General features: G+C 40.2%; 1 protein-coding gene across 3 annotated transcripts in view; it reads left to right on the top strand.

Annotated features, from left to right (window-relative positions):
• The window catches only part of LOC122641868 (nucleolar complex protein 2 homolog), a 102,687-nt gene that overhangs the window by 22,453 nt on the left and 63,715 nt on the right, over window positions 1-16,519 (top strand). For all 3 annotated transcript variants that reach the window (XM_043835188.1, XM_043835186.1, XM_043835187.1), the window contains exons 6-9: window positions 1,696-1,764; window positions 10,880-11,404; window positions 12,609-12,911; window positions 15,740-16,066. In XM_043835188.1, the coding sequence (XP_043691123.1) occupies window positions 1,696-1,764; window positions 10,880-11,404; window positions 12,609-12,911; window positions 15,740-16,066 (1,224 nt within the window). The remainder of the gene's footprint in view (window positions 1-1,695; window positions 1,765-10,879; window positions 11,405-12,608; window positions 12,912-15,739; window positions 16,067-16,519) is intronic.

Below are 16,519 nucleotides of genomic sequence, written 5' to 3' on the forward strand. Positions count from 1 at the left end.
ACTGTATTGGCATCACTGGGCAGTTTTCTCTTGCTATTATTAGCCATCCTACTAATCCAAAAACAAGAAAAAAGTGCAGAAATCAGCCAATGTGCTCACCATGAAGTAACTGCAAATACCACAGATACCGATCAAGGTCCAAAACTCATACTGCAGAAACCAAGCAGTCACAATCGACCATAGTTATCACATCGTCTAGGCGAACCAAGGCACTGGAGGGGGCATGGAAGTAAGGCAACCAAGGTGACCAAAACGCCCACCTACGGGACCAAGGCGACACTAGTTGTCAAGGCACCTGGATGCCAAGCGGTAGAACTGTGCAATCGACTTCACTGTTACTCAGTTACAGCACCAAGTACTCTTAGAGAATAATCACAGCATCATCAACAGTTGAATCTCCAATGACTGACACTACCACACAGCACAGAGCATTCTTTACTATTATTGATTTGACTTACAAGGGAAGGTTACATTGCACATCACAGGGACATGCCCCACAAACACATTCAACAACCATTAGGTTGCGGCACACACAAGAAAGGAACAGAAAGGAGAAATCAATTTCTGGTTCAGCAGAGAGGAAAACCAGAAATCATTCAGAATAATTTGAAAGAAGAAGAGAGGAACAGTACGTGCCCTAGATCAGCGTTTTGATACCATGTAGCAGATCTGAACACTGAATAGGGCAGAACAGAGAATCAAAAGAAAGAAAAAAGAAAAGTGAGAAGAAAAGTGATTGATTAGCATGGAAGAAATTACTCTACCGATCTGGTTACTTAGTGTTTATTCAATTATAAAACTCTTAAGATGACAAGTATGCCCCTACTGAAGTTGGGGGCTGTTCCTTTACTTCTCACCATGGTACAAGGTCTTGCTGCAATCTCACAAGTCGGTAAATATCTCGGTATTTCAAGATACCGAGTCGAAACCAGCCACAAAACAAGAAAAGAACATATTCTTGACCGAAATTTCAGTCTGAGATTTCGTATCAGGTCGAAATGTTACAATCAACCTTATATAAATACCAAAACTTGACTTGTCTCAGTCAAAATTTCTACCAACTCTTGTTGGACTGGACTGGTTTCGTCAGTTTTTGAATAAAACCCCCCAAAATCTCCTATTTGCCCCAAATCTTACCCAAACAAGCTTGGAACAAGAGGATTTGGTGCTCAACAACAACATTTGGAGGAGATTTGCTCCAACCCATTGCTTATTTAATTTGTTTTACTTAAGTTATATGTGTTCTGATATTAAAGATTGTGTGGAATAGACCATATCAGTATATATATGCAGTGTACACTACCAACGTAGGGTCCTTAGTCAAACTACCATTTTGAGTGTGAATTTAAAAAACTAAGTGTTCCACTATGTTTATAGGGCCTGAAATAGGATGTCCTGCAAGTTTCATGACCTAATTAGGTCATATGGCCCCCAAAACCAAGGGACGAAATTTGAAAAGAAAAAATACATCTCGACTGACATCTTGGGTTTCGGCCGCGACAACTCGGTTTTTGGCCTGGCCGAAACCATGCCTGAGACTGAGGCATCGAACCATGCTTCTCACTTTAGTTACTATTGTAAATTGAGGTGCTTACTTTTTCTCTTTATTGCAATATCCTTTCTTGTCATGTTTGCTTTTTCTATAGTCTACTTCTGTTTCAGTTTTTATAGAACTTTTACTTGGCTTATGTTCAGGATCCAGAATTTGCAAAATTTTTGGAAAGTTACAATGAAGACCTTGAGCAATTCAGTAGCGAAGCATCTGTAAGTTGCTAGCTCTCTAAATATCTTGTTTTTAGAATTGATGCCTATTTACTCTGAGACAACCCTGAGAAGTTCTTCGGATGATTGCTTGTTGCTTAGTTTTTTTTTTTTAGGGTGTCATAGTTATCTATGCACTTACGTATTTATTTTATCTCGATTTGACTTGCACACACTCAGGTTAAATCATCCATTCTTCAAGGGTCATGAAGTTTTTGTTTTGTTTATATTTATGATAGTGATGATGGGTCTTGGTAAAAATATTCTACTAATATTGACATGGTACATGAACATGTGATATTCTACACTTAAAATATATTGTTCTTTATCCCTGTTCCCTAACCCTTAATAGAGGAGGGAAGGCCGGAAGGGGAGTGTGAGAAAGCCATGGAAACCAACCTCCTGGGCGCCAACATGGTCCTGCCTTCCTGCTAGTTCTTTTTGGAAGGCAAATTTTGAGTGGTTTTCCAGTCCCAACTCCCAACCTCTGTTTCCCTAGATATGGCAACCCTCACAAGTGTGGTACCCCCCTCTCTCTGGTCCACAGACTACTGTGCAGCCATAGACCTAAGTATATAAAAGGCCTAGAATTGAAAGATATGTTACCCTGGCTTGGGTATAGGGATTTGGTGCGAGTATATGTTGAGGAGTCAGATCCACGTCAGACGTGACCCCTAAAACTTAGATATGTATCCAAATTATGGTTATATATCCTTATAGGTACGGGAACTTTTTTTTGGGTGAATAGAAAAATTCATTACCAAAGAGGAAAAAATACAGCAGCTCCCTTAGGGAGCACAGAGGAACAAGGAGAGGAGCCGAATCCTCAAGAGGAGGAGGATCGGAGGGAGGTTGAGAGACCCCAGGAGACAACAATAAGCTTGTTCCTTGGGGTGTCATTACAAAAAGAGGGGGGAGCCGATGAAAGCCTTGCATTAATCTCGAAGGAAATGGCGTCCCAAATCTGCTGATGAGTTCGCGATTTGGAGGTCCATTTCCTGAGATTACACTCCATCCAGATGTGATTGATCGTAGCACAAAAAACTAACTTTCCAACAGTGTCACAAATAGAGGAACCCGCAAAAGTCATGTCAATCCAAAGCCACTCTCTACTGAAGGGAAGAATTCTTCGAGGTGAAGGCCAACATTTTGCTAGGCTCCCTTCTAGATAGCCGAAGAGAAAGGACACACGAAGAAAAGATGCTCTGTGTCTTCAGTATTGTTCCAACAAAGGCAGCATGAAGGAGGGGCATTTATCTGACGATGATGGAGGAAGGACTGCGTTGGAAGACAGTTTGAGAGCACTCTCCAGGCCGTGAAGCAGTAACGGGGGATGTAATACTTGAACCAAAGCAGATTTCTCCAAGGAGCCCAGGCACTTTTGGAGCGGATATGATCCCAGGCAGCTTTTGCACTAAAGCAGCCGGAGGAAGAATGAACCCAAAGAATAGAATCTGCTCTCCCTGGGGGACTTCTAGGGATGGAGGGGGGGGGGCTGCCCAAATGCTATTAAGCGACTGATGAGAAGAAGGCGGCGGAGTCCATCCATTGCTGCTAAGGATATTTGCAACCTAGGATTGTCTAGTGAGGCCCGATCTGTAAAAATCTCTGGTGGTAACTTGCTGGAGAAGGATGCCCATAGGGTGCCACTAATCATGCCAGAAGGAGGTAGAAGAGCCATCGCCAATATGGGAGCAGATGGAACCTTGAACTAGGGAGCGAGCAGCTAAGATCTTACGCCGGACCCAGGAGGCATCAGAGGACAGAGAAACAATCCAGAAGGAATCATGTTGCAGGTGTCTCGAGTAGATCCAATCAACCCAAATACTTCTCTTTTTAGAGACAATCTTCCAGATGAGCTTGATAGTACCAGCTAAGTTTACCTCCTTGATTCTTCTAATACCCAAACCACCCTCTTTTTTTGGCCGACAGATTGAAGCCCAACTGATGGGATGAAGAAACCTGGGAGAATCCGTGCCCTTCCAGAGAAAAGAAGCCATTAGGGATTTCAAGGCTTTGACAGTAGAGTGAGGTAATCCATAGATGCCAGACCAGAAGATGTAAGAGGATTCCAACGCTGATTTGATGAGAACAAGGCGACCCACATAATACGAGAGAAGCTTTCCTTTCCAGAGTTGAAGGTACCTTGTGATGAGGTCCAACATAGGGGTGCAGTGATGCGCAGATAGCCTACCAGGAATCAAAGAAATACCCAAGTATTTGACAGGGAGCTGGCCAACAGTGAAACCCACTTTCTCGATAAGAGCTTCTCTTTCCAAATCAGAAACCCCCGCAAGGAAAAGAAGAGACTTTGATGGGTTTGTGCACAGACCCAAGGCCAGCTGGAAGCGCTGCAGACAAGACATGATGGCTTCAAAAGAGCTGATGGAAGCTCTGGAGAAGATCATTAGGTCGTCCGCAAAAGCTAGATGGGAGAGCTTGAGAGCTTTGCACTTCAGAATTGGAGAAATGAGATTCGGATCAATGCAAGATTGGATATCCCTAGATAGAACTTCCAAAGCCAAGGTGAAGATGTAGGGAGAAAGAGGGCACCCTTGTCTGATTCCCTTAGAAGTTGAGAAGTAGCGTGTCGGATTGCCGTTTACTAGGACAGAGAGCCTTGTAGAGGAGATGCAAGCATGAATCCAATTGATTAAGGCCGGAGGGAATCCCATCTTGGTCATCATATTGATGATAAAATCCCATCTAATGGAGTCAAATTCCTTGTGAATATCAATCTTCATAAGGGAGCAGGGGAATGACTGGATCTGGTAAAGCCTCTAAAAATCTCATTGCATAGAAGGATGCTGTCAGAGATGTTCCTGCCAGGGATGAAGGCTGACTGGTTATCACTAACAAGCAAATCCACAATACTCTTGAGTCTGGAGGCAAGGATTTTGGCAAAGAACTTGTAGATAAGATTGCAGAGAGCAATGGGCCTGAAGTCTGTCATAACAGAAGCACCTTCTTTTTTGGGGATATGGCATAAGAAAGTGTGGTTGACCTCTTTGATCTGAGAGGGGTTGAAGAAGAAGCTCCGAACAGCCTTGATAAGATCATGCTTAACAATGTCCCAGGCGGCTAAAAAGAACCCCATATTAAACCGCTCCATCCACTTTGAGAGAACGAATAGCAGTCTCAATTTCGGCTTCCTCAGGGATGGCCCTAAGAGAGGGGAGCAGCTCATTTGGGATGAATTTGTTGAGTAGGTTGTTTGGGAATGGCTCAGGATCATCCATAGGACCATTGAAGATATCCTTGAAGTACTTCACAGGGTCGTGTCTTTGATAACTTTGACTGTAGTAATAGAAGAACCATCAGGAGCCCTTAGCAACAGAATAGAGTTTGCATTAATCCTTGCCTTCAAAGATCGGTGAAAATAAGCTGAATTTGAGTCCCCCAATTCCAGCCATTTAATCCTAGACTTTTGCTTGAGAAAGCATTTCTCTTGAGAGAGAAGCGAGGAAAGCTCAATGGAGACTTCCTTTTCTTCTTCAGCCAAGGCAACATTCAGGATATAAGATTGGAGCTGCAGCTGGATAGAGGAGAGTTTGTCTTTGCATGACAGAACCTGCTGGCCAATGTTACCAAAGGTGTTTGAGTTCCAACTTTTGAGAGCATCCTTTACATTTCTAAGCTTCCTGGCAAAAGCAATAAGGGGGGAGGAGAAAGCCTTTACAGGCTTATCCCAAGCATTTTGAACAGTAGGCAAAAATGATGGGTGAGATACCCACATGTTGAAAAACTTGGAAGGCTTCGGGCCAAAGGAGATGCAAGGTTGGATGGTGAGGGTGATAGGGCTGAAGTGTGTCAAGGTACGGGAACTTGCTTGAAGTGTGTCAAGAAAAGGGGGTGAATGTTCCAAAAGGGGATTAATGTGTAGATTCTAGAAAGAAGGGAGTTTGTAGTCGTAAAGATGTGGAAACAGATGGTTTTTTGAGACAAGGCTATAAATGTAATGAAATTTAAAACACAAGGAGATGAATGTAAAACAACAAAGACATCTGGGGTTAAGCACAAATAAACTTGAGCATAAAGTTATTTTTTGGTAAAGTAGTTTTCTTTATTAATATATTCATTCCATTCATAAATTTCCTTTCCATTTGGGGCTTAGAGCTCCAAAGTTCGAACGCCCAAGCTTGACGGAGACAGGGGAGGTAGGAATAATGGAACCAGGTGCACTTTCTTCTTGATAATCTTCTCCTCCCCCTCCATTGCTACTATTGCTCTGGCTACTTCTTTTTCTTCTTGTAACTACTACTTCTGCTGCAATATGGCTGATGTCATTTTGTCCCCCCCCAAAAGAAGCCGATTTTATACCCAAGGTGCAATTATCGGTATTGGTCAACATATTGGGAGGGTGATTTTAAGAGACGTCTTGGAGATATATCGGAGAGATACTAAGAGATGCAAGATACACGGATTGGTATCGATCAGCATATCGGAAGGGTGATTGTAGGAGACATCTTGGAGATGTATTGGAGAGACATTAAGAGAAGCATGATATTGATACGCTTGGAAACAGTTAAAAAACACATGGATGTGCTTAGAATACACCAAAATACTGTTTTGAGTCATATTGCATCTTAAATAAGTAATAATTAGGTCTGGCCATAGGAAGTTAGGTGGTAAGACCCGCTATCGGCCACGTGGCTGATCAGTTAGGGGGCCTATATTTTGTGTACAAGTATGCCCCATAATAAATGATTACCTGTCAATTTTGAGACTTTGATCTCATCATTGATGGTTTTTTCCCTAATATCTGATTTGGGCCAACAAGATGGCCAGAAATAAAATCTTTTCAATTCTGGTCAATCGAAAAGGAGTCTGGTGATCTACTGCTCATGGTCATTAATCATATCGTATATTTTCTACTATTTATTGGGTGATCAGGAAAAAGAACAAGAACAGAGAGACGTAAAATTGCAGATCATATGGTTAAAAATGATCTGCTTTTCACCTCTGTTACTAGGGTTAGGAAAATGGTGGATGGTCATTCTAGACCATTATTTACTCATCCCCAGTATTGGTGCTCAGTGCTCACTAGAGATGGCTAAACTGATTAAGGAAGCCACTGGTGAGACGTGTGCTCTTTGGTAATTAGGATTTTCTTTTCCACATGCTAGCCACATCCATGATCGTGTTATGGAAGCTTTCACCGAGCTGGAAGTCTCTGTTATGCTCGGATTAAAATAAATCTATTAGCTATGACTAATGGGATAGCCGATCATTGAGTTGATCTTTTTCAAAGACGGGACCACATTTAGCTGCAGCTGGAGTAAGCAATTGAAAAAGTGAAATAAAAGGGTAAGAGAAACGAGAGGCAATAATTTTAGATTTCAGTGGTGATTCATGCAAGTGTACATGGTTGTGGAACTCAAAAATTGGCCTTTTATCACCACATGTCAGACTATGAAATATATATATATATATATATATATATATGAGCGAGAGAGAGAGAGAGAGAGAGAGAGGATTATGGGCCCCATTTGGGGGATCTATTCTCCCCAATATATTAAGTTTATTTTCCATAAAAATTTATTGATCTGCTGAAACTCAGAGTGATTGAAATGGATCTAATAGCTAGGATATGATCATTCAATGGTGAAAACACCTTAATGGCACTGTTATGCCCGCCACTGAGTTGTTTAATTTAATGTTGCCTGTAGAGATTTCATTGCCTTTAATTATCATGGCAAAGGAATCCAAGGCCAAACATGTTAGACAGAGACAGACATCCGTATGCATGTCTCTGTGTTTTAGATAGACATGTGGATGGTTGGCATGGCAATTGGCACCAAAGTCAGAGAGCCCTTCTCCCATTTCCTTTCTGTGTTTGTCCTTTAACCACTCACACTCATTCACTTTTTCCATTCTCCAAAGTCAAAGAACCCTTCTCCCATTTCTTTTCCGTGTTTGTTGCTTCATCACTGGCACTCGTTTGCTTTTTCCTCTCTCTCTCTCTCTCTCTCTGAAAAAGCAATCATACAGCGTAGTTTTTCTCTCATCGCTTGTTGGAGCTGTTAGAGTAGTTCAGCCCAAAGCAAGGATTGTTTGGGCCAGGTGGCAAAGCAACCATAGTGTGGTTTTCCTTTAGTAAGTAGGGAGCTGGTGGTTTTCTGAGAACTCTAGGGCAAAAAATGAAGGAAATTGTGGGGCTCTGGATATGCCTATTTCTATAAGAAATGAAGAATCACACAAAATGAGCAGATCCCAGTGGCTGTTTAAGCCAACATGTAGGGTCAATTGTCTAACAAGGAGTTAGAACACAGATGTGGGCTAAGTAAATCAATGGACAGAGATCAATAACCACCAACGGCAGATGTAGATGCAGATGCAAATCCATAACCAGTGAATAAATGATTTAAATTGATTTATTCTGCAGCAGCAAATGCTAGTCACAATAGGGGTTAATCCCGTATGCAACCTATATACCCCTATTTCAGGCCCAGAAAAGTGGCCTATTACATTAGAAACCCATGGGATCAAAGGCCCAACATGTATGTAACCCAGCCCTAGACTTATTTCTAATGAAACAAGCCATATTTGGTGATGAATCTGCATCAACTCTCCCCAACTTGAAAAAATTCGTCCTCGAATTTTGTAATGATGAGGGGGAATCAACATATGATCAGTAGCTTTGACCATCCCCAAATAGAATTCCGGTGAAGCAGGAACATTAGGAATAAAGTCTTCAATGCGTGGAGCGTTCTCTTCAAAGAACCATAGTGGCATAACAAACTCTATGTGCTCGACCTCTTCAACAACAACATCTTGGATGTCGATGATTTCTTGTGGAGTGTTGTCAATCACCACTTCATCTTCCATGTCCTCAGCCTCGTCTACTTTGCCCTCTTCAGTAGTTTCTTCTACCATTGTGTGTTGGACCTCCACATCAATTTGATGGCCGAGCTTCTCAACCATGATCTCAACTACTGGTGCAGCTTGGTCTACTTGAATTTCTTTAGCTATAGGTTCCTGAATCTCTTCAACACAAACCGCTTTAGTAGTCTTTTGTTGGTGCATCTGCCATAGGTGAAACTTCAAACACAGTCGATGTCACTTGCATTTGAGTTGACATGTTCGACAGTCCTTGTGGCTATACAGTCGATGTGGTCACCTTTGGTTGTAATCCTTTTAGAGTAGACAAATGGTATAGACGCTGTCGATCAGGTAGGACACACAAGTTGTTTTCCGGTTCAATCCAACCTTGTCGCTCGTCCAACCAATTCCAACCTACTGCAATAAAGCTCCTTGGAGATGGTACCGGCTTACACCAAGCACCATCATGATATGAAGAACACCCAAATTCAACACAGACTTTACCTGTAGGCTCGATGCAAATCTCTCCTGATTGGGACAACATATCCACCACGGATTGTGAAATAATGTTGTTACGTCTCCTCTCATCAACAACTAAGATGGCTGTGCTCCCATTGGGTAGATGAACTTGGGTCTTGAAAACGAAGGGATGTGGGTCTTTCGAGGCTTGGTTGGAGCTTCCCTCCACCATAGCTCTGATACCACTTAATGTAGTCCTAGATAGGTAGGAGACCTACTAGGAGCCAAACAACAGGATCAAATAACAAAAGGGGCTGCTGGTTCGAATGGACAGCACTAGGATTTAGGTCAATTCCTAGGGTTTGGGTTGGATATTGGGAAAGGGGTTTATAGGGTATTAATGGGCAGGTCTAGGGGGTTAATATGGTATAAAAATAATAGGATTTGGGAAGGTTTTAAAATTCTGCAGTTCGGGACAGAATTGTGTTGCAGGTTTTGGGTTTTAATGGAGTGAAGGAATGGAGGGGATAAAGTGGGAGTTTGGGGCTGAAACTTGGATCGAGTGTCAACAATGATGTAAGGGATGTATGCTGAAAGTTTGGTTTGAAACTGATGGACAGATTTGGAGTTATGGAGGTTTCCTAGTAGAAGTAGGAGAGAGGGGTAAAACTGTAATTCCAGACAATCGGCTGGGTGGATGGTGCTGAAATTTGAATCGAGTCTCTCATAGGGTTTGAGAAAGACTTGATCAAATTTTTAGCAAATTCTAATGGTTAGATTTGGCTGGGCAGAATTCTCACGAAAATCACCTTGTATGTGACCTTCTAGAAGGAAGAAGAATAGTTGCAGAATTTTTTACTTGTTACAGGTCTTCAATGGCAACAACTTTGAAGATGAACAATGGGGTCTCCCGATCTTCACAATGCAAGGAGATAAGTAGCAGCCCTCCCGATCTTCTCAATGCAAGGAGTCGATTGGAGATCCACCAATCCCTTCAACCTTGATATTACTCACAAGGCAACCTTGATATTACTCACAAGGCACACTCACGATGGAGCAAAGGTAGCAACAAAGGCAGCAAGCATAAAGCTAATTTTTATTAATCAAATTCGTGTTCAATGCTGGCCTCCCTTACAAACATATAGAAGACTCAAAAATAGACTTAGACACTAAAAAGGAATGGCCTAACCTTATCCCTAACCTATTAGGCAACTTAAACTGACTAGGAAACTCAAATAGACTCAAAATAGAGTCCTAATGACTTAAAACAACTTAAACTACTTAAAATAAAGAAGATTCCCTAGTAGCCAATAGGATATAAGAACCTCTTAGCCAATAGGATCACTTCACTTAAATTAGACCAATTGAACCAATTGGATGCAACCAATTTAAACCGGTTCAATTAAAAATACAAAATAAAAACTAAGTATTGGGCTAATCCCGTATGCAACCTATATACCCCTATTTCAGGCCCAGAAAAGTGGCCTATTACATTAGAAACCCATGGGATCAAAGGCCCAACATGTATGTAACCCAACCCTAGACTTATTTCTAATGAAACAAGCCATATTTGGTGATGAATCTGCATCACTTAGTTTTGATAGGGGTTCATCTCAGGCAAATTTGGCTACCATTAAGTAATGAACTGGCATAAGGATTAGATGGAACTTGTAGGGTGTTGATTTAGTATACAGTGGTAGTGGACGTTGAATTTGAAGTTCCATGGATATTGTGAAGAATCTGGTATTTTTGACTTTCATCTTTTCTTATGTTTGTTCTGTCACTCATTATCTGGTTGAGCTGTCCTAAGAATTTCTCATGCATTTTTATCCGACAGGATTCTGATGTAGAAGGTGAGAAAAGTGATCAGGGGAATCAGGAAGCAGGTGAAGATTGCTCAAATTTAAGTGATGGCAAGGTTTTCACTAGCTCCACTATTGATATATGGTCTCAATTGGTCATGGAGCAGAATAACACTTCTGCCCTTCCTAATCTACTAAATGGGTACCGCACGGCCTGCCACTATGGAACGGATAACATGGATTCTGAGTTGTCTTGGAGAATTCAGAAGAGCAATACTTTCTGCAAGATACTGATGTTCATGCTTTGTGAGGCAGATGGTATATTTAGAAGACTTCTGGGAATCTCAAGTGCTAATAGCAAGAAAGAGAACATTTTGGAGTTGAAGAATAATTCAAAATGGAAAATAGCAAAGCCACTGATTAAGTCTTATTTGAGGAGCACTCTTTTCCTTTTGAATCAGGTCACCAATTCTGAGATTCTGGGCTTTGTGATAACTCGCCTCAGAGCATCTATTATTTTCTTTCCTGCTTTTCCATCTTTGCTACGGAGACTCATCAAGGTAAATCCTCATTTACTATTTTTTTCTTATTCTAATAAAGAAATCACCTCAATAATTTATTTTACCAAAATAAATAGGTACATTTCTTTAAGTCAGGATAGTACCCTATGCATGCACTTAGTATTTTATTAGTGGCTGGAGTGGAAAAGGAAAAGACACTACCTAAAGCAGAGGGCCAGACCTTACTCCCACCTTTAAATAAATTAAAAGGTAAAAAGAAAACCCATCAGCGAAAGCAAATCAAGAAAAAGAAAAAAGAAATACTTGTCATATATAGGAAAGGACAAGCTTCAGCCCACCAGTCAAGGTCATCTCAAATGTAGATTTTGTTCAAGCCCATTTTACAACCTTCTTTGGCCAGACAATCTGCAAGTTAGTTATTCTCCCAATGATCATGCTTAAAAGCGCTATGCATTAAGCGATTCATGCTAGGTACTTCTTTACACCATTTTTTCCCTGTATCAGCTATGGGAAAAAAAAAATTCCATTCCTAAAGTGAAAAAGTAGTAGTTATGTACTTTTTTACAGGAGGACTGGAGGACTCATTTCTCCATTAGTCAACTGTCATATACATCTCATAAGCACATCTTTAGAGAAGAATAGGGATAAAGCTTCGTTCAAGAATCTTTAAAATGGAGGTAGCCCTGAACTTTAGTCCTAATAAGATTGGTCTCCCTCCAGCTTAAATGGCCGCATTACCCAACCCATCAGAGGCCTTAATTGTTTCCAAGGATCAAGGGATTTACTTAACTTGACCTATATTCTTCACCTGAATTTATAAAATGTGTAAACCATTGAAAACTTAAGATGTGGATGTATTGTTCCTGTATAGCCACGGTTTAAACTATCTTAATGTACTCCTGTATATTATGCAACAACTAACAAGGACACTTCAAGTTTGAATATTCTCTCTTGGCGAGCTCCATATTATTCACATTCATTTTGGACTCTTGTTTGTATGAGCCTGTAAGATTTTTGCCGCACTTGCATTGTTGGCTTGTCGCACACTGACAAACATGTCAATGTCCACATCACCTAGCGTACACCATATGGTATATATTGCATCTGTAATTCGGGGTATTGAGGTTATAGCATTATACAATCTTGTAACTTTGTATTCATGTATTGTGCTTATAGTCATGGACCTCATGGTGTATGACATCTTCTACTTTGATACTCCTTTAACATATGAGATTGGCTGCAGGTTTCAGTTCATTTGTGGGCTACTGGGGGAGGCACTCTTTCACAATCCTCATTTCTCATCTTGCGGGATGTAGCTCTGTTACAATGTTCAGACTGCTTTGATACCTGCTTGGTTAAAGCATATAAGGCCTTTATTGCACACTGCAAGTTTGTGGAGCCCGCTAATCTGCAACACATACAATTTCTTGGTGACTCCCTTGTCAAGCTTTGTTCGGCGGATGTGCAGAAGTCATTCAGCTGGGCAATGGTCACTGTCCAACAGCTAGCAAAGATAATGCAGCACAGTTTTAAAACGAAGAGAAAGGTATGGATTAGGTATCAATCATCTAATAGCCTTGTGCTGCAAAGTTGGGACCAAAGAAAATCATGACTATCTCACCCTGATGGTTCATTGGCCCTTTCATGGACTGTCCGTAAGAATATGATACCCTGTTGGTTAAAATAACATGTTTGGTCAATTCTGGGCCTACTTTGGGATTGTAGTCCCTTCCTACGTCCAGGGCATCAACTCTGCCACTTCGCTGTTGGTAGGCTGAACAACTTGCTTTAGTTTTTGTTTATGGGATTCAAATTCTGATGTTTTTGTTGCTATTCTAAATAATTTTAAAATTCATATAGTTTTCCTTCATGAAAAATGAGCAAAATTATTGACATTCTTATTCCAATTGTTGATACTATTGTTTCTATCATTCTTATCAATTTTCTTCCTAGTTTTGACAAGGAGCTATGTCCTTCTTGTATCTATCCCATCACAGTTTGGTTCCCTCTCAAACTGTGTATATGCTTTGTCCATGTGAGCTTGTGTGTCAGGTCTCAGCCTAATTGGACTTCTCCATGTCTTTGAACAAAGGTTCTGAAATTGGTTTAAAACTCCACTTGTTTGGAAACATTTGGACTTCTTTAAATACAAAGAGGGCCATATGTCTACTCACCAGAAGTTTCAGCAGAAGATTGGAGTTTGTGATATGGCAGAATAAGCCTTTCAAAACTGGTGAAGTCAGTGTTTTGAAAGCATGGTTGAGATAAAGGTGCATGTCTTGATGCATAAACTATTTCCTGCAGCAGTACAAGAGAAGAAGGTATATAGCCATCACAGTCAGCATGACAGCCAGCATGACCACAATTTAGCATCATGACAACCTGCAGTTTATGGGCTTTCCAGATTCTGTATAATCACATCACTAACCTTATCCTTGTTTGCAGTCCAAATCACAGGGTCTTTTAGAAGATTATTTATTTTTTTATTTTTTTATTTTTATATTTTTTTTTATTGTGAAGTCTACAAGAAGTATCAACGAGGATCTTATCCTAAAGTAGGAGTCAGTCTTCTTTGAATATTGAGGTGCATTGGCGGACAATTGTGCTATCAGACAGGAGCTTTCCTATTGGCTAGTCAATTTTGATTTCTGGATTAGCTCTATTCCTAAATCAATCCTTATTTCTTGATTAGCTATAAATAAGTGTAAGGTCTTCGGGCCTTCCCCACAATTTGAAGAAATAAAGCATTTAGTTCTTTGAATGTGCGCTGTGGATTCAGTACTACTTCTGTGGATTCAAGAGTGTTTACCTGGTGGATTCTGGGTGAGGCTTGGGTGAGATTTAGTTTGTTATCTTTGTCCCTTACTATCTATCATCATATCAGAATCGCTGGTCAGATCTAAATCTCATAAACCCTGTGGGTATACTGACTTGTCAATCTCCCAGATCCGGTTGCTTACTTGTTGCTTTTATATTCTGCTAGATTTGATTTTAATTTTCTACTTTAGTCTCGGATTTATTATTCTTTGAAAATCTGCTGGAAACCTAAATATTCTAGTTGGTTTTCTGATCTGTTCTTAGATTCAAGTTCTGTTTGCTCATCTTTTAGTTAACTTCAGTAAATCCATCTGAGTTGCTGTTCTGATTCCTGAACTTTCCAATTGATTTTTGCTTTTCTAATCCAGTATATTGCAACTCCTTATCACAGTAGGATTTTCTTGATAAGATTTTACAGACTTGTTCTACCGATAGAACAGGCCCATTGATTACAATTTCCTGCCATTTTGATTTGTGCTGCTGAAGCTATAATTTGTTTCTGCTTCTGTCCTCGAGTTCCTAACTCTGTGATCCTAATTTCTTATCTTCTAATAAAGCTGTTCTGTTGGGAGATTAGAATCCCAGTATGGATGTAATACATGGCAGACCATTTTGGTGAGTTAGTGCAACAATTTTGATAAGTGGCCAATCCAGTGGATCCTATCCATCCAACTTTTGGAATGGCTGCATTAGCCCTGCCAAGTGCCTCAGATAGATGAGCCTGTAGACAAGCTCCTCTAAGCAACCGAGTAACCGACTTAAACAAAATTCCCCCTCCCCCACCTTTTTCCCTTACTGCTATTATTATTGATAGTATCTCATATGTTTTAGAAAATACTAAATACTATGAAAAGCTAGAATTACAGAATGAATTGCTAAAGATTGATGGACATTGATGCTAATCAATTGGGTCCCTAATTTGCTAGGATTGCTAAAGTCCTGGTTGACTGGAGTGTTCCATTTCGCACACTTTATATTAGAAAAATCTCTCCTCACCATATTTCAATAAGATGCTTCCAACTATTAAAGAGATCAGTGGAAAATCTCCATAAACTTCTATGTAAAATGTATCTGGTACACTTCATTCAAGCTTTCAGCCAAAGAGGTCAATGAAAGTTTCCTCTTATTCATTCGAGGTTATCATTACAAAATGCTTTTACAGTGATTTTGTTACCAGTCTTGATGCAACAGAGTTGGTGGAATTCTGTTATCATCCAATAATTAGTTTAAGTTTTATTTATGTGATTTGTGAATATCAAGTTACAATGGGCTTCCTGTTAAAGACAGTTTGTATGTTTTCTTCTAATATAGCGATGCTACCATGATTCTTTATTGTGCACGACAATATGGTATTGTAAATCCATTGATGCCACAGCGCTGGTTGCAAATGCAGTGTGAATGGTTTGTGGTCCTTAGTTTGGCATCGTATTAGAAGAAGCACTAACATGATGTTCGTATATGTGATGTTTATCGTTATTTAATTCTTGTTAGCTTACAATAAATTTACTTTTCTTTTTCCACCTGGGCTTATGATTCCATATTATTTTGTTGATGCAGGAAGCATTAAAGAAGTTATCTAATTGGCAGTACATTAACTGCATTGATCTCTGGGTCAAGTTTATATCCTCAAACATTAGAGATCATGACATCCAGCCGTTGCTTTATTTGATCATTCAGGTTATAAGTGGTGTAGCTCACCTTTTTCCTGGGCCACGATACTTGCCGTTGAGACTGAAATGCGTACAAATGCTCAATCATCTTTCCATTTCTAGTGGGGTTTTTATCCCCGTCTCATCGTTATTGCTTGATTCTCTGGAATATGGCAGAACAGGCAAGGTTGATGTGAGACATGGAAAAGCTTTCAGCTTTTCCTCTATCCTGAAGGTTAGGAAACAGAGAATCAGATATACCCATTCTACGCGTTCAGTTTTCTAGTTGTGTGTACATTTATTATTTAATATGATCTTTTAACTTTTTTAACTTGCTTTAGATCTTCTTCACTATTACTTTAATTATTTTTTGAATGGTTGTTTCAGCAAATATGATTTCAAATAGAGTTGAATGGCGAGACAAAAGTCATGTAGCTGACCACATTTGGTTGGGACTTGGGATGTGGAGTTGTGTTCATACGACCGGCTATGATGCATGGTGTGGAATATTGGGCAGTTAAGAAGCATCATATAGATGAACTCAGAGTAGCGGAGATGAGGATATTGAGATGGATGAGTGCAAAACTAGGAAGGATAAAGTAAGGAACGATCATATTAGAGCTGATTTGGGAGTAGCTCCGTTACATGATAAGCTATGAGAAAGTCGTATGAGGTGGCATGGCCATGT

Source organism: Telopea speciosissima, chromosome 10, assembly GCF_018873765.1.
Source record: "Telopea speciosissima isolate NSW1024214 ecotype Mountain lineage chromosome 10, Tspe_v1, whole genome shotgun sequence".
Classification (NCBI taxonomy): Eukaryota; Viridiplantae; Streptophyta; class Magnoliopsida; order Proteales; family Proteaceae; genus Telopea; species Telopea speciosissima.